Source organism: Balaenoptera musculus, chromosome 20 (genome assembly GCF_009873245.2).
Source record: "Balaenoptera musculus isolate JJ_BM4_2016_0621 chromosome 20, mBalMus1.pri.v3, whole genome shotgun sequence".
NCBI classification, from domain to species: domain Eukaryota; kingdom Metazoa; phylum Chordata; class Mammalia; order Artiodactyla; family Balaenopteridae; genus Balaenoptera; species Balaenoptera musculus.
This window is the reverse complement of record NC_045804.1, coordinates 34,219,401-34,243,861: the sequence shown is the minus strand read 5'-3', so window position 1 is coordinate 34,243,861 and position 24,461 is coordinate 34,219,401. Positions and strand designations below refer to the sequence as shown.

The window sequence follows — 24,461 nt, the reverse complement described above, 5'->3', positions numbered from 1 at the left end:
TGACCAATGAGCGGCGTGAAGAGTGAGGGCGGTGGCTGCGTGGTGGGGGGCAGGGCGGGACTTGGTGTGGCTATTGGCCAGGGTGGGCACAGGCCAGAGATAGGATTGGCTGGGGCGAGGGGCACCGTGGTGGGGTCGAAGCTGAGCGGCCTCCGCAGCTGCGGGAGACGGAAGTAGTGAGAGCGCGGCCTCGGAGGGTCGGGCGGACGCCACTTGGGTGAGTCACCGTGCCCCGTGCACTGCTAGTTTGGGAGCCACAACGACCGCGTCTTGCCCGGCCCCGCCCCGGCCCCACCGGCTTTCGTGAGCCCCGCCTTCTGTCATTCGGGGCTCCGCCTCCGAGTCTTTAGGCTCCGCCTCTAGAACCTGGGTACCTGGGCTCCCCTGTCAGCCTGACCCGCCCCCCCCCCCCCCCGCCCCGTGGCCAGACCACCTGGGTCCGGAAACCCTGGGCCTCCCAGGCCTGTCCTTGTCTCTCCCTCTCTCCGTTTCCCTGAGGCTGCTTGCCAGTGGGCGGTGAGGTAGCACCTCTGGCTTGCCGCTTGCTGGCTCCCCCATGGGGAGGGTGGGCTGTGATTACGGAGGCGGGTAGGGCCACAGATGGAGACTTTTATCCCCACAGCCTTCTGCGGGGCACTGCTGGACTGCCCCTGAGCTCGGATAGCAGGCATAAAGAAAAATGTCAGTGAAACCTGGGCCTGGTTCCCTAAGTGGTTCCCTAAGTGGGCCAAGGAGGCCCATCCTGACATTCCTGTTGCTTGGGCCCATTTGACAGGTACTGACTCTGAGGCCTGCACTGGCCTGATTCTGTCCCCGTTGTGTGGCCTCCTCCCACTAACCTGCACCCCACTTGGTGTCAAGTACACTCAGCAAGGCATGTCCAGCCCTGCTGCCTTCTGATCATAGGTTGTGGTCCCCTCCCTCTTGTCCTCTGCTCTGGACTCTGCCCCCAGCAAACAGGTCAGGTGGGTGCTACTCCCAGACTCAGAGGCTGGCAGAGCGCTCTTGTGGATTCATGTTCCCACCAGGGCCAGAAGTGAGCCCTGGTTGGGCAGTCTCTGTCTCTTCAGAGTTGCAGTTCTTTTGCTCTCCCACAAAGGACAGGGTTTGGAGTGTTTTACTTCTCTTTCTGGGACTGGGAATCAGGACTCTTGAGTCCTGCTCCAGAACTTGATGGCTGCCTTCATGCCCTGCAGAGTCGCTTGTTGCCTTCTCCTTATGTAGCTCCCATTGCCTCTGTCTAGCATGGTGACTTGTGGAGAGGCTGGAGAATCCAGCCTGCGAGGAAGGCAGATAAGAATTGTGGGGAAGTTCAGGAGGAGATGTGTGGCCTTTGTTGTTTCTATGGTGATGTTAATGTTGCTCTTTGTGCTCATGTTTCTCGGTCTCTTTACAGTGAGAAGCAGGTAGCCAGGACCCTCACCACGGTAGAATGGTGAGTACTCTTTCCTCAGACCACTGTGTTTTCTGTAATCCTTGTGTCTTTCTCCATGAAGCTGCCCGCCCCTCCTGGACCTTGAGCTCCAGGCTACTCTGTTCAGCAACTAAACAGGTTCATCTGCCCTGGAGATAAATTAGGGCTTCTTTAGGTTGCAAAACATCAGCCGATATACAGCACTGGGACGGGAAGCCTCTAGACGTCTTTTGTGGCCTGTGCTATGCCGTGCTTTCCCCACACTACCACTGGCTCCCTTAGCTCTTCATAATGGCCCTTCTCTTGCTTCTCCTGGTCCCTGGATGAAGCTCTCTGTTCTGGTCTGAAAAGCCAGGGCTCCTTTATATCAAGATCCTTGTACTTCCTACTGGGCCCCTTGAATATTGTGGGTGCTGTATCAGGAGTGACTCCACTGGAACTGTGGGGCTCCTCTAGCTCCAAGGTCCTGCTGTCTGTTAAGCTACTGTAGGCAACAGCTGACTGAATATATAGCAGGAGAGCACCCTCAAGATGCCCAGAATATCACTGGGGGCGGTGTGTATGTGTGTGTGTGTGTGTGTTATAATGATCCCATAAATTTTCCACTAACTGTAACTGCCTTTCTTTCACCCCAAGTTCAGGGAACCCCTTAACCCCTGAGAGCTCGGAGGAGGAAGCAGTGAGATGAGAAGGGAGTGGGGAGCTACAAGCCTGGGTCCAGACCAGGTCCTTGCTCTGGCTGTATCTCTTTAGTTCTTTCATGTGTCCCCTGTGCTTAGGGACAGGTCAAGGCATTCAGTTGGTGAGAGGACTCGCTCTTTTCCTCCACAGACACGTGGGTGTTTGGGGTGTGCGATATTGTTCTGGTCTCTTCTCAGAAAGCCTGCTGGTCCTGACCCCCACCAACTGATAGCCCCTTTCCTTTTTCTCTTCTGTGATACACTGAAAAGAGTCAGCCTGGTCTAATTTTGAATTCTAGCACCACCACTTAAATACTTCAGGTGAATTGCATACTTTCTCTGTAAGCCTGAAGTCTCATTTCTTTGGGAGTTGAATGGTTTTAGTGAGATAATGTTTGAAATATGTCCGGCTCATAGTAGGCGCTTAATAAAATGTCAGGTTTTTCTCCTATTCCTCCCTTCCCCCAAGACCAAAACCGAAACAAAAGCAATGGTTTCTGAAAGTTACCAGGGACAGGGAGTGTGGGGTTCCAAACGGTTCCTTCTGTGACTCTTGGTGACATTTTGAGCCTCTTATCACTGCCCCTTACTCTTTGGCTCTCTACCCAACTCCCTCCCTCCTCCATGAGTTTTGTTTTTGCATAGCTTCTGTGGTCCATAGTTCTAGCTCTTCTCTTTGCCAGCCTAAGAAATTCTTTCTCCTCCAAGAAGGACTTTCTTACCCAGAAGACACAGGATGTGAAACAAGGGGAGAGGTGGAGCTGAAGAAGTAGGGCTGGGTGGGGGCCTCGGAATAAAAAACCCAGAGAATTTCCCTGTCAGGAGTGTGTAATGACCAAACTGGCACTAGACCAGTGTCCATTCTAAGGGGCAAAAAGGGAGTGGGATTAGTGAGGTCAGGGGATTGGAGGACACTGATGGACCGGGGAATGGTGAGTGGTGGTTTTGGAGGGAAAGGAGGAAGCCTAGAAACTAGAAAGGGCCTCGGGTGGAGGGAGGTGAGCTTCATCCTGGGAATCCGAGCAGGCACTGGGGGGACTCAAAGAGGAGGGGAGGGCGTGGGGACCGACGTCTGCAAGAGTGGTGTGGGGTGGCTCACGTGGGAAGATGGGAAATGAAAAGATGTAGGCGGTCCTGCCACCCCCTCCCACGCCGTGGCAGGGGCGGGGTAGTCCCGCAGCCCAGACTCCTGAGAGCCCCTAGGAGTCCGCGGAGGACGCGCGCCCACGCCGCGGAGGGGTGGTGGGGAGGGAGGAGTAGGGGGCTGTGGGCGGGGCCCGGGGACCCGCCCCGCCCCCGCCTTCCCGGCGCGGCGAGGTCGGGGAGCTCCCCTCGCCTGGGCGGAGCTGGGCTCGCTCCATTGTGGAGAGGAGGGGAGAGGCGCGGGCCGAGCACCGCCGCCCGCGCTCGCCTCCTGGCCGCAGCGGCTGCACCTGGCCGGCCCCGCAGCCGGGATGCGGCGGACGCCCGAGACTGGCGGGCAGCGCAGCGGCTCCGGGGACATGTGTGCTGGCCCAGACCGCCCGCGACCATGAGCCTGACCGCCCGCGTCTCCTGCTCCATGCTCAGCTGCTTTGTAAGTGCCGGCCCCGCCTGCGGCGGGCCGGGGACCCCGACGCTGGCTGCACCCGCCGCCCTGCCCAGGGCTGGCCCTTGAGATTCCGAATTTCAGCCCATCCCCCTTACCAAGGGCCCTGGCAGGGGAAGGGACATAATCCCTTTTCTTTCTTGGACTTGCTTTAATCTTCGGGTGCCGGGGATTGTCGAAGGCCGGGGATTGGAATTCTGTTACCCATCATTTTAGCCCTGAAGCCGCTGCCCTTGACTGCAGATCTTCAGGCTCCGCCCTGCAGGGGTACATCTCTTTACCTCCGCCTCTCCATCTTGGGCCCACCCGCTGCATCCTTGCTTGGGGATGTGGGATGTGGCTAGTAGGCCGTCTGGGACGTTAGGGGGCTGGTCGGGGAGCACAGGATGTCTGAGCTGTCTCCCTGGCTCCAGTCCCCTCCCCCTTCCACCACTCCATCCCTCACCTGACACGCCAGTCTTTTCTCCTTGACTGTCCCCCAGCCAGCCTCTCTTCTCCATCTTCCCTGCCTCTCTGCCTCTGCAGGCCTCCGTACCTCTGCATCATTCCCAGGCCCCCCCTCCTCCCTCTCTGGCTTAATGCTCCTTCCCAGCTTCCCCCATCTGTCCTCTCAGATATCCCTACCTATCCCCTTCCCGCCCGCCTCCCCCCCCAGTATCTGCCAGGCCTCCCCCCTCTCTCTCCCCTGGCTGTCCTGGGTCCCCTGGTTCCTCCCAGGCACGTGGATCCCCTCTTCTCCCCTCCCTCCCTGGTGGCTGGGAAAGGAGTTACTTCTGCTTGCTGTGGGTATTCCTGAGGAATTCCCCTCAGATCAGCAGGCAGGGCGGGTTGCTTGGCAGGTGGCAGGAGCTTGTTAGCAGTGTGGGCCTAACTGGAAGAGAAGCTCAGCTCCAAAACACATCCTCTTTTTGAAAGCATCCGTGAAGGCCCTCTAGAGGCATGGGACTGAATCCCATGACCCACTCCTCTTTGTCTCCTTCACCCACCAGATTGAAGCCTCAGTGGGGTGGCCTCAGGGGCCTGCGTCCCCTCCTGTCTCTGCGACCAACTGCACACCTGGTTCCTATTTCTCAGGGCAGCACTTCCCATTCCCACTTCTGTCTTACCCGTACATTCGCCTTTCTTTTCCTTCATTTTCTCTCCTTCATTTGGGAAATTTGGCTCTACAGGAGATTCCCTCTTTGAGGAGTGCAGATTCCCAGTTACTCTGTGGACCTTACTCTTGTCTTAGGCTTAAGAGGATTGAGTTCTCCCTCCACTTCACCCCTCCCACCAAACCAGGTCTCTCTTCCATTCTCCGGTGACCAGAACCTTTATAAGTGTGTATGGGGTGTATGTGGGTTTATTGAGGGGTGGGGAGCAGAATGAGGCCTAATGGGCCAGGCAGAGCCTGGTGACTTAGGGCTGAGGCCTTCCCCACAGGGTGAGGAGGGGCCCCCCAGCCTGGAGTACATCCAAGCCAAGGATCTGTTCCCCCCCAAGGAACTAGTGAAAGAGGAGGAGAATCTGCAGGTAAGGAAGAGTTGGGGGCCCAGGGCGGGTAGAGCTCCCTGCCTGGTTAAAAAACACCCTCCCTTCCCTCCCCCAACCCAAATATCTCCAAGGGCATCTAGTGTGGGAGCTCTGGCTTCCTGCTCCTCAGTCTCTGGAGGGAGGGGAGCCTGTCTGTATGTGCATTATGGAGCCTTTGGCCCCAGGGAAGGAAAGGCAGCTTTCTTGTATAGCTGTTGTCTGGTGCTGTTACCATGAAGAGAACTTTTGTCCTGCCTTGGCCCAGCTTTTCCAGAGGAGATCCTACAGATCAGGGGTTGGAGAGGGGATGGAGGGGTGACTGACTTCTGGACTGAGGGCCCCTCTGCCCCTCGGCAGGTGCCCTTCACAGTGCTGCAGGGTGAGGGAGTGGAGTTCCTGGGCCGCGCAGCCGATGCCCTCATTGCCATCTCCAACTACCGGCTGCACATCAAGTTCAAGGATTCTGTCATCAACGTGAGTTTCTGTCTTGTTCTCCCACACCCAAGCCAGAATCCCTGTGAAATTCAAGGTGGGATTGCTCTAATGCTCTACTTGATCATGTTTCCAAAGAGTTGGGGTTCCCTTCTTTTTCTTATTATCCTTCTTCTAACGGCTGGTCTATCTTTCTGTCTCTCTCACTTAATTTTCCCTTCCCCTCTTCTGTCTTTCCCTCACTCTGTTGCTGGCCCTTCTAGGGGCACAGTGGCTTTGTTGGAAGAGTGCCACTTACCAACTGTGTGACCTTGGTCAATCACCCAGCTGAGGTGCAATTTCCTCCTTAATAATATGGTGTGAAAACACCTGCCTTGTGGTTTCTTGTGATTATTAATTGGGGTCACATATGTAGAGGACCCAGCACCGTTACCAGGCGCCTCGGAGGCCCTCAGTAAATGTCGGTTTCCTTTCTTCTATTGATACATCATCTGGGCAGGGGCGGGGATGAGGAGTGATGTGGAGCGGGGGGATCTGAGCGCCAGTCTGCCTTTCCTCTCCTCCTCTCCAGGTCCCCCTCCGGATGATTGACAGCGTGGAGAGCCGTGATATGTTCCAGTTGCACATCTCCTGCAAGGACTCCAAAGTGGTGAGGTGAGAACGACAGGGCCTCGCTCAGGTCCTCTGGCCCTAGTCTTGTCCAGACCTCTCTGCTGCAGGGTTTCTCTGGAGCAAGAAAGGAAAAATACTACCTCCCTTTCCCCATTTGGAAGAAACAGAAAACCCTGTCTGGGTTGGGGGGGTCAATTTCTGATCCACAGTGTCTTGACCTAAAGAAATGGGGATAATGCTTACGGGGTTTTCATAAGGATCAACTGAGAAGATGCATCTGAGAGCACATAGGGTGATATCTGGTGCAGAGTGCTCACATTGTTGTTGGTTCATTTATTTATTCATGTAACATGTATTTATCGAGCACTCTACTCTATGCCAGACTGTTCTAAGCTCTGGGGATACAGCAGGGAACAAACAGACAAAATTTTCTGCCCTCATGGAGCTTATATTCCAGTGGGGAGGTAGGAGTGGTAAATAGTAAGTAAGTAAAATATGTTAAATCATGGTAATGTAAAGTTAAAAAATAAAGCAGGGAAAGGGGATACGGAGTGCTATGGGGGTGAAGGTTGTAGGTTTAAACAAAGTGATCAGAGAAGGCTGCACTGAAAAGGTGACATTTGAGTCAAGGCTTGAAGAAAGTGACCATGTGGGTATTTGGGGGAAGAGTGTGGCAGACAGGGAACAGTGCATGCAAAGGCCCTGAGGTCGGTATGAGCCTGGCACAATGGAATAATGGCAAGGAGGCTAGTGTGGCTGGAGTGGAGGGCAAGTGGGTCAGGATAGTGGGATACAAGATCTGAGAGGTAAGAGGGGTGTCACGCTGTCATAATGACTGGCTTTTACTTTGAGGGAAGTGAGAAAACCACTGGAGGGTTTTGAGCAAAGGAGTGACGTGGTCTGTTGTAGAATCACTCTGGCTGCTGTATTGAGAAAAGATGGAAGAGGGATGGGGGCAAAAGCTGGGGCAGAAGCTGGGAGACTAATTAAGAAGCTATTGCAGTTACCCAGGTGAGAAATCATGGTGGCTGGTCCAGGTTGGTAGCAATCAAAATGGTGAGAAGTGGTCAGATTTTTGAAGGTAGAGATGATAGGATTTGCTGACACATTGGATATGAGAGAAAGAGGAATCACTCCAAGGATTATTGAAAGGATGCCCAGACTAATAAGAACCTACTGTATAGCACAGGGAACTCTACTCAATATTCTGTAATGACCTATATGGGAATAGAATCTAAAAAAGAAGTGGATATATGTATATGCATAACTGATTCACTTTGCTGTACACCTGAAACTAACACAATGTTGTAAATCAACTATACGCCAATAAAAATTAATTAAAAAAAAAAAAGATGCCTAGTTTAGAGCCTGCTGTGCACTCGGGACTGTAGGCATTAAGAACAGGAATCCGCATTGCCCTTCCCTTCAAGGAGATTAAAGTCTAGTTGCTAAAGGAAGACTTAAACTGTGGTAATATGCTCTGGGAAAACTTAGTGTTTAATACTCCCAGCATACTAAGAATAACAGAGGAAGGGGTCTGTGGAATGGGTTAGGCTCGGAAGGCCTCAAGGAAGAGGTGGGACTGCAACTTTCTTCAGAGTATCAGTAGGACATGGCTAGGCTGAGAGGAGACATTATTAAGCAGAAGTGAAAAAACAAGGAGACAGGAATGACATGGGCAGGACTTTCCTCCCTGAAACAGAAGGTTTGTGCGGTCGGGCCCCATTAGAGGGGATCCTTACGTCTCAAGGACAAGAGTTCTTGGGAAGAGAATTGTCACAAAGACAATGTCCTTTGGGTGTTGCCCAGTCTCCCTGGTCCTCCCCAGGGTCCCCATGCCTTACCTCCTGCTTTGCAGTCTCCCCTCCGCATAGCCTTTTTGTGGCTGGGTCTTTGACCCTTATGGCCCCAGTGCTCACTCACCTCTTGCCTCACTTCGTGGCTTCTTGCCTGGCAGGTGCCACTTCTCCACTTTCAAGCAGTGCCAAGAGTGGCTCTCGCGGCTAAGTCGGGCCACAGCGAGACCTGCGAAGCCTGAGGACCTGTTTGCCTTTGCCTACCATGCCTGGTGCCTGGGGCTGACTGAGGAGGACCAGCACACCCACCTGTGTCAGCCAGGTGAGGCCAGGCTGCTCTCTTTAGGAGACTTCTTTTTGTCTCTTGCTTCTCACCCCTCCTCCGCCCTGGACCTCGTGCTCTTGGATGCTGACAGCCATGGGGGCTGTGTTGCAGGAGAGCACATACGATGTCGGCAGGAGGCTGAGCTTGCAAGGATGGGCTTTGACCTGCAGAACGTCTGGAGAGTCTCGCATATCAACAGCAACTACAAGTGAGAGGGTTTTGGGTGGGGAACCAAAACACCTGTCCAGACCCAGACTTCCTCCCCGTGTGGATAAAGCACGGTGGGCACAGCTCCTGGCTCTGTGAGGGGAGGAGGGCTCCTGGTCCCTCTTCCCACAGAGCCATCCCTGGGGATCTTGTGATCACAGGCCTTTAATCAAGCTCCATGACCCCATCTGGTCTCTTCTCAGATTGTGCCCCAGTTACCCCCAGAAGCTGCTGGTTCCCGTGTGGATCACAGATAAAGAGCTGCAGAATGTAGCTTCCTTCCGCTCCTGGAAGCGGGTCCCTGTGGTTGTGTATAGGTGAGGCGGTGGGGGCTGGGGAAGTAGGGAGATGCTTTTTATGCAGTGAGGAGAGTCAGAAGTGGAGGTCTGCGGCAGTGTGGTTGACTGGGAATTGACACTCTTCAGGGAAGTGGCTATGAAATAATTTTAAAAGAAAAACTGCTTCAGTTTTTTTTCTCCTGAGGACGAGGCTTTTGGGGAGTTTACACACTTTTCTTTCTTCCTTCCTTCCTTCCACCCTCCCTCCCTCCCTTCCTCCCTTCCTTCCTTCCTTTCTTTCTTTCTCTCTCGCTCTCTCTTTCTCTCTTTTCTTTCTTTCTTTTTAGGACCTCTGTGTGTGTGTGTGTGTGTATGTGAGAAACATTGCTTTAGAACAGGGGTTGGCAAACCATGGCCTGTGAACCAAATCCGGCCTGTATCCTGTTCTATGTATAGCCTGTGAGCTGTGAATGGTTTTTACATTTTTTAAAAAAATTTATTTATTTTTGGCTGCGTTGGGTCTTCATTGCTGCACGGGCTTTCTCTAGTTGCGGCGAGCCGGGGCTACTCTTCATTGCAGTGCACAGGCTTCTCATTGTGGTGGCTTCTCTTGTGGCAGAGCACGGGCTCTAGGCGCGTGGGCTTCAGTAGTTGCGGCATGTGGGCTCAGTAGTTGTGGCTCACGGGCTCTAGAGCGCAGGCTCAGTAGTTGTGGCACACGGGCTTAGTTGCTCTGTGGCATGTGGGATCTTCCCGGACCAGGGCTCTAACCTGTGTCCCCTGCATTGACAGGCTGATTCTTAACCACTGCGCCACCAGGGAAGTCCTGGTTTTTACATTTTTAAAAGGTTATTTAGGGCTTCCCTGGTGGCGCAGTGGTTGAGAATCTGCCTGCCAACGCAGGGGACACGGGTTCGAGCCCTGGTCTGGGAGGATCCCACATGCCGCGGAGCAACTAGGCCCGTGAGCCACAACTACTGAGCCTGCACGTCTGGAGCCTGTGCTCTGCAACAAGAGAGGCCGCGATAGTGAAAGGCCCGCGCACCGCGATGAAGAGTGGCCTCCGCTTGCCACAACTAGAGAAAGCCCTCGCATAGAGACGAAGACCCAACACAGCCAAAAATAAATAAATAAATAAATAAATAAAATTAAAAAAACAAGACAAAAAACCCCCACAAAGTCAAAAAGTGCTAGAGCAGGTCTCTGGGTCCTGCTAACAGAGTCACAGATTCTAGGACCCAAATCATTAAAAAAAAAAAAAAAAAAAAAAAAAAGGTTATTTAAAAAAAGAAAACACAGAGAGAAGAATGTGCAACAGAGACTGGCTGTGACTCCCAAAGCTGAAAATTTATTACCTGGTTCTTTACAAAAAAACGTTTGTGTGGCAGGTAGTAAGTAGCCATGAGGTTTGGAGTTGTTCATGCTCTGGGCCCAGGCTTGTTCTCCTGCTGGGTGTCTGTACCTGGAGCAGGTGCTGTGCAGATTTGATGAGTCAAGGTCACCTTGGGAATACACAGCCCATTTGAGAAATATGTGTGACAGTGCTTTGTAAACTGTAAAGCCATCTCGAGATGTTAAGGGCTTTTGGTTGCTATTATCATAGCCTGGATGATCTGGTGGCCCCTTTTGGCTCTGGAGATCTTGGTCTGGCCCCCTGGGGTCTCAGCAGTAGGCCTCTGGGGACTGTGAATGCCAAGGGCCTGATGGTTTCTTCTGTTTTGTCAGACACCTACGCAACGGGGCTGCCATCGCCCGCTGCAGCCAGCCCGAGATCAGCTGGTGGGGCTGGCGCAATGCCGATGATGAGTACTTAGTCACGTCCATTGCTAAAGCCTGTGCCCTGGACCCAGGGACAAGGACCACTGGGGGCTCTGTCAGCACCGGGAATAGTGATGCCACCGAGGCATGTGACACTGACTTCGGTAAGGTGTGGGTGGTGTCGGCCCCCTGGGGACTAGGCTCCCACCTTGGGCTCCTGGGCTCCCAGGGAGTCCCCAGTGAGAGGGTGGGAAGAAGACGACAACACACAGGGTGTCTGGGTCCCTGTCTTTTGGTGGGGACGAAAAGGTGATGGGGTGTGAGGGGTCTCATCGAAGGGAGTGCCCCAGGGTGGGGTGCGCCTGGGCAGCTGGCCAACCCAGGGTCTTCTCCCTGCTGTGCGTGTGTTTAGATTCCTCCCTGACTGCATGCTCTGGAGTGGAGAGCACAGCTGCCCCCCAGAAGCTGCTGATCCTGGATGCCCGATCCTACACGGCGGCGGTGGCCAACCGGGCCAAGGGTGGAGGTTGTGAATGTGAAGGTATTGCTGTTACCTCAGTGTCTGCAGCCAGCCTGTGCTCTGGTGGCTTTGGGGACAGCTTGTGTAGCGGAAAGAGCCAAACAAACCTGGCCTGGGATCAGGGCTCTGCCACTCAGTGGCTGTGACTATGCTTAAATTGCTTAATCTGTCTGAGTTTTACTTTCTCATCTGTAAAATGGAGATGAAACATGCCTTGCAAAGTTGTTGGACGGTAGAGGTTACATATATAAAGTTACTGGCACAGAGCAGCTACTGTTTGTTGAGGATTTACTATATATTGTCACTACTAGTAGTACTCGAGCATCATTGTCATTAATGTTATTGTTATCATTATTAGTATATGGCACTTGAGCATCCAGAGGTAAAAGGGTATTTAGATTTCCAGGGTATATTGAGTTCCCATCCTGGAGTGTTCTGCCCTGCCGGGGAAGCTTTGCCCACTGGACTGCTCTTGTCCTGGATGCCTGTTTCCAGGACGTGCTCTTACGCTCCACTCTCCTCTTGTGTGTGCAGAGTACTACCCCAACTGTGAGGTCGTATTCATGGGAATGGCCAACATCCACGCCATCCGGAACAGCTTCCAGTACCTCCGCGCTGTGTGTAGCCAGATGCCCGATCCCAGCAAGTAGGTGTTCCCTGTTCTGATTCCATCCACCCTCCAGTTTCATCCCTTACCCAGTACTTCTCGTGCTTGGAAGGTCTGGTGGGGAGATGGGGAGTGTGAGACACAGGAAACCTGAGGGCCTAGGTGCAGTGGGCCAGTTCCAAGAACACTTCTTCCACTTCTCAGCCAATGCTTTGGAACGGCCACAGGACACTGGGTTCCTTTTGTTTGGATGAGTTGTCCTCAAGGACACAGAGAACTGGGGAGAGAAAGTGGCTACTAGATGTGCGTGTGATGCTTCCAAGTTCCTCTGTTGATACGAAGAGTGTCTTGTCCACCTCAGGTCCCATTTTCCCTACCTTCTTGCTAGACACCTCTTGGCAGAAAGGCCATGGGCTGGGCCTCTTAGCTTCAGCTCTCACTGGGGACTTTGTTAAGGTGTGGCTGGCCGTAGCTGGCGGAGAGGCTGTTGTAGCCTCGGCGCCCTTAGTGACAGACGTGACCTCTGCTCCCTTGTAGCTGGTTGTCGGCTCTGGAGAGCACCAGATGGCTGCAGCACCTGTCGGTGATGCTGAAGGCAGCTGTGCTCGTGGCTAATACAGTAGACCGGGAGGGCCGGCCTGTGCTGGTGCACTGCTCAGATGGCTGGGACCGGACGCCGCAGATCGTAGCCCTGGCCAAAATACTGCTGGACCCGTATTACAGGACGTTGGAGGTATTCGGAGGGGTTGGGTGGGAAAGAGCAGAGGGAAAGGGGCATTTGGGGAAGGTACTGGGCCCTCTGGATCCATTTGGGGGATATTTCCGTAGAGGACACGGGTGGCTTTGAGTCCTCTTCTAGGTTTGGGCGTGTTCTCTGCAGCTGCCAGCCCCCTGCTTCGGGCATCCCTGGAAGGAGCACAGTAGCCTTCCCAGAGAGGCCCTACACTGGAACCTCCTCTTTGTTGCAGGGTTTCCAAGTGTTAGTAGAATCTGACTGGCTGGATTTTGGGCACAAGTTCGGAGACCGCTGCGGCCACCAGGAGAACGCAGAGGACCAGAACGAGCAGTGCCCTGTGTTCCTCCAGTGGCTCGATTCTGTTCACCAGTTGCTCAAGCAGTTTCCCTGCCTGTTTGAGTTTAACGAAGCGTTCCTGGTAAGTCCATGAGCCTGAGGCTAGGGTGGGGGCCGGCGGCCCAGGCCCGGTGCAAGCTGTCTTGGCCGTCTAGGTAAAGCTGGTGCAGCATACGTACTCCTGTCTCTACGGCACGTTCCTGGCCAACAACCCCTGTGAGCGAGAGAAGCGCAACATCTACAAGCGGACCTGCTCCGTGTGGGCCCTTCTGCGAGCTGGCAACAAGAACTTCCACAACTTCCTCTACACATCAGGCTCAGAAATGGTAAGTCCGCACCCTTATCCCGTAGGTGCGTCTTGGGGACCTACAGGGAGAAAAGGCCGAGTCAGCGGGAAGGACTCGGGCCCAGAGGCTTAGGAAGGAAGGGGGCCCCGAAACATCTCACAGAACCCACGTACGGGGCTGCTTCCCTAGGTCCTGCACCCTGTGTGTCACGTCCGGGCGCTGCACCTCTGGACAGCTGTTTACTTGCCAGCGTCATCTCCATGCACACTCGGGGAGGAGAGCATGGACCTCTACCTTTCCCCGGTGGCTCAGAGCCAGGAGTTCTCTGGCCGCTCTCTGGACAGGTAAGAAGAGCCCTTTTTGCTCTCTCCTCTCTCCCCTAGGAGGCAGCAACTGCTTTGTGTCTTGCCTAAATGCTGTTCTTTTCCTTTGATGAGATATTTTAAAGGAACCTCTTGAGCCAGTTGAAGGCCAAACTTGGCTCAAGACTCGTAGCTAGCTTGGAGGGCACTCTGTATTGTTCCCAAGGTCCTTTCTTAAGATAAGTGTGGTTACCTTTTTTCCAAGCTGCTGTCACCCTTTGTGACAGACCCAGGGGAGGGAGAACAGAATAGAAAGGACTGTTTCAGGAAGGCTTGTGGGAATGGTCTTGATTGATGTTCACTGATAGAAGGCATGGGGAGCTTGCTATCTTAGTAATAACCTTTGCTATGTCCAGCATTAGCTTCCAGAAGCATCTGGCTGTCAGAGAAATGGGTTCCCAGAAGGGGAACGGCCTTCACATTACTCCCTCAGAATTTAAAGGGAGACATAAAAATTAAAGTTATATTCTGGCTGAATATTTGGGGGGAAGTAGAATGGAGATTGGTTAAGTTATAAGAGTAATATCTGTTCTTTGGTTTTAAAAAAAGCCAAGCAATATAACAGTAGAAAATGGCAGTCCTGCCTCCCTGATCCCTGTCCCCACAGGTGTCCACAGCTGGCACTTTGGTGCGTGCACTTCCAGATGTTTATCTCTACATTGATATAGCCACACTCTCACAATCTCATATAGAAACATTTTTAAAATACAAAAACAATCATTTTGCGTACCGTTCTGCAAATTGTTTTCCCCACTGTGTGTCAGGATGTCACCCATGACAGCACACATAAAGCTGCTTTATTGTTTTTAGCGGCTGCATAATAGTCCAAAATTAGAGTGCATCAAAATTTATATAACCAGTTTTCAGTTGGTCATTTAGGTTTATCCCATTTTTTAATCATTATAGGGGGTGTTTTAGTTAACATCCTTATATGTATATATTAAAAAAATTTTTTGGTAAAATACATACAATATTTACCATCAAAACCATTTTTTAAAAAAAAATTTGTTTATTTTTGGCTGTGTTGGGTCTTCATTGCTGCATGCGGGCTTTCTCTAGTTGCGGCGAGCGGGGGCCACTCTTCGTTGCGGTGTGTGGGCTTCTCATTGCGGTGGCTTCTCTTGTTGCGGAGCACGGGGCTCTAGGTGTGCAGGCTTAAGTAGTTGTGGCGCGTGGGCTCAGTAGTTGTGGCGCATGGGCTTTGTTGCTCTGCAGCATGTGGGATCTTCCTGGACCAGGGATCGAACCCGTGTCCCCCGCATTGGCAGGTGAATTCTTAACCACTGTGCCACCAGGGAAGTCCCCTAAACCATTTTTAAGTATACAGTTCAGTAGTGTTAGTGTATATGTATACCTTTGCTTTTGTGCTAGTGTTTCTGCCAGATAAATTCTCAGAAATGAAAATGCTGGGTTCAAAGCATATGTGCATTTCTAATTTTGATCTTTGTTTACTGGTGGAAGGTTTTTAAAATTAAAATATAACTTACATAATTGGTTGAATATTATAAAGGAAAACAAAAAACCCCCAACTCCCAAGTTACTGGTTTTAGGGTCTTTGGAGCTGCGTCCATTGTCAGAGGCCTATGGATAGGCTTCAGGAATTCTGTGATTTTTCTCTTTCCACAAACTATGCAGAATTTGGGTATAGGTTCATAAGTTTGCTTTTCTATGGAGAGGGGCCATAACTTTTTATCAGATTCTCAATAAGTTCTGTGACCCATTTAACAACCATTGCCTTAAATCAGTATCTAAGTTTTCAAACCAATAAATGTCTCTTAAATACCTACAAGTTGCCTAGTACTGTAATAGGTTTTATGGGCTGTACCAAAGACATAGAAGATATTGATCCTATAAGATACCTTTAAAAAGCTGTAAGATCAGGCAGAGGACAATTAGAGAACAATTCTAAGTTAGCATCTAAGCGAATAAGAATGTGTCTTGTTCAAAGCTACTAGAGAAATGAGAAGTAAGAAAGGGGTCATAGGGCTTCCCTGGTGGCGCAGTGGTTGGGAATCCGCCTGCCAATGCTGGGGACACGGGTTCGGGCCCTGGTCTGGGAAGATCCCACATGCTGCGGAGCAACTGGGCCCGTGAGCCACAACTACTGAGCCTGTGCGTCTGGAGCCTGTGCGCCGCAACAAGAGAGGCCGCGATAGTGAGAGGCCCATGCACCGCGATGAAGAGTGGCCCCCGCTTGCCACAACTAGAGAGAGCCCTCGCACAGAAACGAAGACACAACACAGCCATAAATAAATAAATAAATAATAATAAAAAAAAAAATAGAAAGGGGTCATAGGGTGACTGTTTACTCAGAGACGTTTTCGTGGAAGACCAGGCAGGAACCATGGCTTTTTAGTGTCCCTAGTGCCTGGCTCAGGGCCTGGCACATAACAGGTGATTTAGTAAATGCTTAAATGAACAAACGAATGGAATAAAGGGAGTTATGAGCTTGGTAACAAGGTTAGTGGAGAGGGGTCCAAAAGAATTAGAAGCATGAGAGAGTTTCTAATTTTTTTAAAAAGAAGAACCACCTCTCTGGAGCTGGCAGGGTTTGGGAAGAGGTATTTTGAGGAATAGAAGGAAATAAACAGGATAGTTCATTGAGGGCTTTTATACTGAGGAGTTTATTTTGTTTTTTTGTTTTTTATAAATTTATTTAATTAATTAATTTATTTTTGGCTGCGTTGGGTCTTCGTTGCTGCGCGCGGGCTTTCTCTAGTTGTGAGCGGGGGCTACTCTTTGTTGCGGTGTGCGGGCTTCTCACTGTGGTGGCTTCTCTTGTTGAGGAGTATGGGCTCTAGGCACGCGGGCTTCAGTAGTTGTGGCGCATGGGCTCAGTAGTTGTGGCTCACGGGCTCTAGAGCGCAGGCTCAGTAGTTGTGGCGCACGGGCTTAGTTGCTCCGCGGCATGTGGGATCTTCCCGGACCAGGGCTCGAACCTGTGTCCCCTGCGTTGGCAGGCGGACTCTTAACCACTGCGCCACCAGAGAAGCCCCTGAGGAGTTTATTTTGATTCAGTTGTCAATAGTAAGTCATCGTGACCTGGTAACAATGGGATTTTTCAAGAATTAATCAGTGAGCAGTGTAGTTGGAGGCACAGAGACCAGCCAGCACTGTTGTAATTCAGATATGAAAGGAAGAGTCCTTGGAAAAGAGAAAGGATTAAATTCAGATGTTGTTGAGAAGTCATTAGCAGTCTGTGGAGTTGCCTGAACATTGAAGGGTGGAAGTGAAGAGTAAAGAGGCCAGTCAAAGACAGGTCCCAAGTCTCTGAGCTTAGAAACCAGGAGGATATTAGTACCACCTATAGACACTGGAAGGTTGAGAAGATGCGTCAGTTCGGGGAGAAGGAGGAGATACAGGCAGGTTGGGATTGAAATATTTTGACAGCACACAGGAGGTGTGCTGCAGGCAGCTCGAGATGGGGTTGGATTTAGAGGAGTAGTTGTATAAGGGTTTTAAAGGAAATGGTTTCTCTAACAGCTGACCGGACTCACCTTCGGTTCTACCTTTCCCTAGATCAGAAACGTCCTGCTCTCTTTCCTCTTCTTCCATTAAAGTGCAACAACACATTCTTCTCTCCCCAGCTCAGATCCTACCCTGTCTGTGTAGCCTTCCCTGACCACGTTAGCTGGATGAGCTCTCTCATGGTTCCAAACTCCTCAGGCATTATTGTCTCTACCAGCATTATTAATTAGACCTTTGGTGTACATAGGAGTCAGCTGTGGGGGACTGCAGGCTGTTGCTATTGGTGAATCTGGATAAAGAGTACATTGGATTTCTTCACACTCTTCTCTCTCCTTCTTTTGTATGTTTGAAATTTCTATAATAAAAAGTAAAAAAAAAAAAAAAAAGAAAAGAAAAAAATTAACAAGTTGCTAAGCTGTGAGATTCAAGCTCTGGCTGTGGGACTCGAGAAACAGTAATTGTAACTGTCGTTATTGCCTTCCTGGAATTTGTTAGCACACAAACACACATTGATCACGAAAGCAAAATCAAACACAAGAATACTTTTAAAGAAGTATTAATAAGTTTCAAAAACCAAACACTTAAAAAAAATCAGCTAGCTCTATTGTAACTCCACCTTTGAGGGATTTTTCAGTGTGGGCTGGGCTGACTGAGGCATCTGAAAATAGGAGTCCAGCGAAGTCTCCACTGTTTCCTGGCAAATTTCCCTCAAGTTTTGTTGCTCCAGGGACTTTAGAACTGTGTTAAAAATTAGGGCGGTCATTCTTGAAAATGTCTGTTACACATTTGGTGTACCAGAATGCCTCTAGAACTTTGAGTGCTGTATACTAGGGGAAGTTTCCGTGGTGACTTGGGACTCAGAGGAGCACGCTGCCACTAAGTGGTTGTAAAAAGCTGTGCTGGTTACTCCTGTGATGGAGGGATAATTTATAATAAGGAAAGCTGTAAAAATGAGGAGTCGTGAGTGTAGTCTTTATGTATTTATTTATTTTGGCCGCGCCCTGCGGCATGTGGGATCTTAGTTCCCCAACCAGAGATCGAACTTGGGCCCCTGCAATGGAAGCGCAGAGTCTTAACCACTGGGCCACTGGGGAAGTCCTGTGAGTGTAGTCTTAATAAGTTTGCGGTTGGTTGCCTATATTTTGAATCCTTGTAGCATCTCTGCAAGGTAATTTATTGTCATTTTATGGAGGAGAGAAACCAAGTGTCTGAGAGGTTAAATAGCTTACTTGTAGACACATAGCTAATCAGTGTCAGAGCCAGCATCGTCAAGCTCCAGAACCCACCTTATTTCTGTCTTGCCATGTGCGATAGAGGCAGTTAGACATTAGGTGTGAGGCCGAGGTGTAGTCCTGGCCTGAAGGGTAGATTTGGAAGGCATCAGCTTAGAAGGCAGTTGAAGCCACGGGAGTGGTTGAGATTGCCAGGGAGACTGTGTGGGGTGAGACTGATGAAAGCTGAGGACAGAGCCTGGGTTCTGGAGTTCATGTCCTCCACTTTTTGCAGAGCAGACTTTTTGCAGTGAACTTTGGTCATCTGTAATCTTAAATGTTGTTATTTCTTGTGAACTCTGGCTTTGATTGCTTTGATGACCCAATTCCTGTATATGGGAGGTAGCTCAGTTCCTGACCTGGAGGTGCTGTGTTGTCATTCCAGATTACCTAAAACGAGATCTATGGATGATCTTCTTTCTGCCTGTGACACAAGCAGCCCCCTGACGCGCACATCCAGTGACCCTAACCTGAATAACCACTGTCAGGAGGCCAGAGTAGGCCTGGAGCCCTGGCATGGCAATCCTGAGGGATCCGAGACAACCTTCGTGGAATCTGGGGTAGGAGGTCTTCAGCAGACTGTAGGAGAAATGGCTCTTCCTCCATCTCTGCCCAGCAGCCAGAAAGACTACTTGAGCAATAAACCTGTCAAGAGTCACAGAAGCTCTTCTCCAAGTTACAGACTGCTTAATGCTGCGGTGCCCCAGGAAGCGAAGGGCGGCACCTCTGATCCTGAGACCAAAGTCCTAGAAGAGACTAAGGCACCAGCTCCCGACCCTCCTGCCCAGGATGAGCTGGGTAGGACTTTAGATGGCACAGAGGAGCCACCTGAACATTGTCCTGAAAAAGCAGCTGTCCGAGCACTCTCTAAAGTTGTTTCCAGCAAGCGTGATGGAGCTTGTGATTTTCCTGAGTCTTCCCAGGACTCCCTCACAGGTGCCCCCGAGCAGGCCCAGCTAGACTCTGTGCTAGGTGTGCCCTCCAGAGGTGCTCCAGCTCATGGGCTGGGCACCCTTTGCAACCCACTGAGCGCTACCTGCCAAATTCCTCCAGACCCAAGCACTGACTTTCTCAACCAAGACCCGCCAGGGTCTGTGGCAAGTGTCTCCCACCAGGAACAGCCCAGTTCTGTGCCAGATCTGATTCAGGGGGAAGAAGACATGGGCAAAAGAGAGAATAATAGGAATGGGCAGTTATTGGAAAACCCTCGCTTTGGAAAGGTGCCATTGGAATTGGCCCGAAAGCCAATTTCTCAGAGCCAGATCAGTGAGTTCTCTTTCTTAGGGTCCAACTGGGACAGCTTCCAAGGGATGGTGACTTCATTCCCGAGTGGGGAGACCACCCCTCGGCGGCTGCTTTCCTATGGCTGTTGTAGCAAGAGGTCGAGCAGTAAGCAGATGCGGGCAACAGGGTCCTACTTTGGGGGACAGTGGGCTCAGAGAGAAGGGGTGAGGTCACCGGTCTGTTCTAGTCATTCCAATGGACACTGTACTGGTCCAGGAGGAAAAAACAACCAGATGTGGTTGTCTGGTCACCCAAAGCAGGTCTCCAGCATGAAGCCCGTTCCCCTGAGCTGCCCTTCTCCAGTGCCTCCTCTCTACCTGGATGACGATGGACTCCCCTTTCCCACGGATGTGATCCAGCATAGATTACGGCAGATTGAAGCAGGGTACAAGCAAGAGGTGGAACAGCTACGTCGACAGGTGCGTGAGCTGCAGATGAGGCTGGATATCCGCCACTGCTGCGCCCCTCCAGCAGAGCCCCCCATGGACTATGAGGATGATTTTGTAAGTACTCACCTACTGCCACCCAGCCACTCGTTCTGTCCATCCGTCCAGCCTTTCGCCCATTCCATATCCATTCACTGGGTACTTGCTGTGTGCCAGAGTTAGGGGGTTGGGCTGTCGGATGAAAGACGTAGTCCCTGCTCGCAAGGAGCTCACAGTCTATTGGGAGAGACAAGGAGACAGTTAGAATGCTGTTCTTAAGTGTTGAGGGAAGCATCAGGTGTTGGGGGCCTGGGTGGAGTCAAAGGTCGGGGAAGGCTGTCCTGAGAAGCTAATGCTTGAGCCGAGTGCTGAAGATTGTGTCGCTTTTAGCCATGTAGAGAGTGAAAAAGAAATACCATTTGCAGAAGCATGGAGGCAATAGGTACTCCAACGGTATGGCTTGAATAAAGGGGTGTGTGTGTGTTCGCACACGTGTGTGTGCATGCGTGCACACTTGTGCTGGGACTGTGAGGGAGGGAGTTGGCAGTGCGGCGGGAGGTGACCTTGGGAAGTGGAAAGGGATGAGAAAGGTCAGCTTGAGTGCCTGTGTTGTGTGGATTCTACCCTCAAGGCAATAAAAGTTTTGGCTAGTGAGTCACATGATCAGATTTGCATTTAAGAGTACTACCCTAGAGGGACTTCCCTGGTGGTCCAGTGGTTTAGACTCCACGCTGCCAACGCAGGGGGCATGGGTTCGATCCCTCATCGGGGAACTAAGATCCTGCATGCCGAATGGCACGGCCAAAAAAAAAAAATTGAGTACTAAAAAGAGTGCTACTACCCTAGCAACAGTGTGTCAAGCGGATGAAACCCAGGTGGGGAGGCTGGTTAGGACGTTTTGGAATAAGCCAGGTGAGAGATTATGAGGACCATCTAAGCTTCGCTGGGTCGGGAGGCCTTGGGTTCTGGCACAGCAGTCCTCAGGGAGCTTCTAGAAGCCAGCTCTAGGACATTCCCCCTTGCCTGCTGCCCACTTCTCTGCTGGTGGGGTGGTCAGGGCTAACAACTTCTTACTATTCAGGGTGATGGTTTAGAACAGGAGTCAGCAAATTTGTTTGGTAAAGAGCCAGATAGTAAATACTTCAGGCTTTGTGAGACATATAATCTCTTTTGCAGCTACTAGGCTCTTCTGTCGTGGCACAGAAGCAGCCATAATGACCATGTGTAAATGAATTGAGTGTGGCTGTCTTCCAACTTGACTTACAAAAACAGGCAGTGGGCCAAATTGGCCTGTGGGTCGTAGTTTGCGAACTCCTGATTTAGAATGTAACAGGAGAAATATTCTTTCCTTGCTGTGATGGAGCATATTGGTTAAGAGCACGGGTCTGAAGCTAGAACACTAGGTCCAAATCCCACGTTTACTACCTATTATCAGCTCTTAACTCTCTCTATGGCTTAGTTTCCATATTTGTAAAATGGGGATAATAATAGCATACATAAGGTTGTTGTGAGGAATTAAATAAGTTCACGCATGTGATGCACTTAGGAACAGTGCCTGATGCATAGTAAACAATAAATGTTAGCGATGATGAAGATGATGGTGGTGATGCCTTTGCTTTTCCTTTAGACGTGTTTGAAGGAGTCAGATGGCAGTGATACAGAAGATTTTGGTTCTGATCACAGTGAAGACTGCCTTTCAGAAGCAAGCTGGGAACCTGTTGATAAGAAAGAGACTGAGGTATGTCCAGGCAAATATGTGGCAGGTACTTCTGCAAGCCAGTGAGTTCTCATACTTCTCAGAGATGAGTGACATGTTCTTCCCCAGATGAGTCTCTCTGTAGGGAAGTAGTAGCTGCCTAGGCCTTGTCATTTTCTTCTGGGATGCTTTCCTTGTTGCAGTGTTGCTTTTCCACTCTGTTGACAAGGACCTGGGATTTTTCCTTGTGCCTTCTGTTAGGTGACTCGCTGGGTTCCAGACCATATGGCATCACATTGCTATAATTGTGACTGTGAATTCTGGTTGGCCAAACGCAGACACCATTGCAGGTAAGATGTTGCCTATGATTCAGTATGGCTCGTAAAACCTACTGAGGGACATAGTTATGAACTAAACTGAATTAACCTGAAAATGGAGATATCTTAATAGGAACTATTTTTGTTTTCTCCCAACTTTTTCTTTACTCATGTAAGGCCTTTTAGAGTATCATTCCTTCCCAGTATATCGGCATTTCTGATGAACTCTCCCCTCTTTGTGCTTTGGCAGAAATTGTGGGAATGTATTTTGTGCTGGCTGCTGCCACCTGAAGTTGCCCATTCCTGATCAACAACTCTATGATCCAGTTCTCGTCTGTAACTCATGTTACGAACATATCCAAGTATCTCGGGCCAGGGAACTCATGAGCCAACATCTGAAGAAACCCATTGCTACAGCTTCCAGTTGAATGCCAGAGGAGAAGACCTGTACAGTTTTAGCAGGTTTGAAGGGAGGATCTGCTTCAGGTGTAGTTTTGAAGGTTCCTTGGTGTGGCTCATGAAATCACAGAGCTCAAAGATACAGTCTTGAGAAATCCTCCTTGGTACCATGAGACTGGAGCAGAGGAATTCCAGTTTGGCAGGAGGTCCTCTACTGGTGAGACCCTTACCTTGGGGTAATGGTCCTGATCCAGACCCAGAGTCTGGAAGCTTAACGTTGAGTTGGTGGCTCCAGTTTCTTTCTCCTGGGGTCACAAGATGATGATTTCATAGATACTGCCTGGTGATGTGTGTGCCCCAAACAGCAATAGAAAGGCATATGTATAACCAAACTCCAAATGATAACCAGATCCATCTCTCCTCCACCTTGAAAAAGGCAGATTATAGTATATAAGATAGGAATTCCTATCCTATTTGAAATGAACTATACCCTGTACCTCTGTGCTCTGTGTCTGTGCATGAAGGCTCAGTCTTTAGAGGCACTCCCTCTAGTTGCATTAGTTCTGTCTTTCTGTGGAGTTTGGTTTAAAGACTGGTTCAGCAAGTGGAGGTTTTGCTGTATTTTTCACTTGGCTCCTCAGCCAGCATCAGTGAATATTCAGTTTAGGGGGACAGTTTTAGGGAGTGAGACCTTTTTGGGAGCAGAGGAAAACTCTGCTGATGTTCAGTCCTGGCAGAAATCAGTTATTTTGAGCTGTGAAGGCAGGAGTCTTTGTTACTCAGTGGCAGCTCTCGAGGTATGCACTGTGAAGAATGAGAAGGGAAAAGCAGAAATTATCCTTGTGAAATATTTGCTGATTGTGCCCTACCCTTTGCGCCTGACTTTTCCTAGTTGTCCTGGTGCTAACACGGGAGCTACACCTTGATCCTCTCCTGGCATGAAAATAAAACACTGTTTTTTTTTGGTTGTTGTTCCATTGCCCACTTCCCACATGTCCTCTTTCCCTTGGCTGCTGCCTCCTCTGGGTCACACTGCTTCTTATCCTGAACACTTGACACCTTGAGGGTAGAATCTAGTGTTTGGTTTTTACCTCCTAGAATACGCTGTTTGGTATGTGAGGGTTTCAGTACAAATGCTGCTGTCTATTTCTGTGCACTTAACAATGGAACCCAAACAGAAGAGAATTAAGCCTCGATACCAAAATTGGGAGAGAAAATGTGTCCATTTGGACCAAACGGTTTTTTTTTGTTTTTGTTTTTTCATCTTAATATGTACCAGTGGCACTTAACCAAAAGATACAGTGATATAGCCATGTACTGTGGTTGGGACAGATACAGTCTCCTTGACCTATAATGAAACCACTAGGATTTTCTTATATATTTTCCTTAATTCGTTGGTGTATAAAAGGTAAATTACCCTTAGGCTTAGCCTGTTTTAAAATTATGGTAGCCGTCTAACTGCTACTTGTTCATGTTTCTTCCTAGAAAAAAAATTTTCATTCGAAAATAACTAGGATCTGCATTTAGAACAAGAACTGTTATTTGTCCTGACCTTTTCTTCAGCCCTACTGAGAAGCATCTGTGCTTTTATACTTGCCATGGATGTAACCTAAAAAGTTTTGGCGTATCTAGGTCAGTCTAGCGGAACTTTTTTTCGTTTAAATGGAGTTGAATAATGGAGATTTTGTGTCCGGGAAATTCCTGAGATCATTGAAAAAATAACAAACTATTCCTTGTCTTGATACATAAAATTCTTCTAAGCATTTTCTCAGTCATTAAAATTTATTGCCAGTTGTGAGTGGCTTTTTAATTAACTTGACTTTCACTGCACTTCGATTGGCAACGTTTGAGAAGACTGTATCTGTCTACTTTGTGTGGCTGTTTTGAGGGGCTGTCCCGTCAGTGAACATACTGCATGGCCTTGGAGAGAGACTCTGGGCTCTCAGCTCAGATGTATTCATCAAATACTCCTTTCAGAGCTCTTGTGGGTGTAAGTGACACGATGTGGCCAAAAATCCAAACTGTGCAGTTGCGTTGTGACAAACATGCAATGTGCTGTAAAAACTCGATACAATTTAAATAAAATCTCTATATTAGTGCTGCTTTGTTGGGTCTTTTTCTTCATTTTCAGTTTCTAAGAAAACTTAATAC

The 24,461-nt window shown here is 50.0% G+C and overlaps 1 protein-coding gene across 8 annotated transcripts; it reads left to right on the top strand.

The window, feature by feature from the left end:
* Positions 1 to 6: 6 nt before the first annotated feature.
* On the top strand, positions 7 to 24,413 carry MTMR4 (myotubularin related protein 4). 8 transcript variants are annotated; one of them, XM_036837352.1, is made up of 20 exons: positions 600 to 1,105; positions 1,397 to 1,435; positions 2,051 to 3,670; positions 5,105 to 5,194; positions 5,552 to 5,668; positions 6,198 to 6,280; positions 8,196 to 8,356; positions 8,471 to 8,567; positions 8,770 to 8,883; positions 10,570 to 10,766; positions 11,015 to 11,143; positions 11,657 to 11,768; positions 12,267 to 12,462; positions 12,698 to 12,883; positions 12,957 to 13,127; positions 13,278 to 13,432; positions 18,575 to 19,976; positions 21,526 to 21,636; positions 21,856 to 21,944; positions 22,162 to 22,339. In XM_036837352.1, the coding sequence occupies exons 3-20, from the start codon at positions 3,209 to 3,211 to the stop codon at positions 22,337 to 22,339; spliced, it is 4,050 nt and encodes a 1,349-aa protein (XP_036693247.1). In that variant the 5' UTR covers positions 600 to 1,105; positions 1,397 to 1,435; positions 2,051 to 3,208. The 8 variants fall into 8 exon arrangements, with proteins under 8 accessions (XP_036693252.1, XP_036693249.1, XP_036693246.1 ...); XM_036837357.1 differs by lacking the exons at positions 600 to 1,105; positions 2,051 to 3,670 and adding an exon at positions 7 to 22; XM_036837354.1 differs by lacking the exons at positions 600 to 1,105; positions 2,051 to 3,670 and adding an exon at positions 105 to 217 and having other exon boundaries at positions 22,162 to 24,405.
* The last annotated feature ends 48 nt before the right edge of the window (positions 24,414 to 24,461 follow it).

Excerpts from the sequence above, each read along its gene's own strand:
- MTMR4 (XM_036837353.1), top strand. The coding sequence starts at position 3,209 with ATGAAAAGATGTAGGCGGTCCTGCCACCCCCTCCCACGCCGTGGCAGG. Across the intron at positions 6,281-8,195 it reads AAGGACTCCAAAGTGGTGAG|GTGCCACTTCTCCACTTTCA; the intron begins GTGAGAACGACA and ends CTTGCCTGGCAG. Across the intron at positions 8,568-8,769 it reads CATATCAACAGCAACTACAA|ATTGTGCCCCAGTTACCCCC; the intron begins GTGAGAGGGTTT and ends GTCTCTTCTCAG.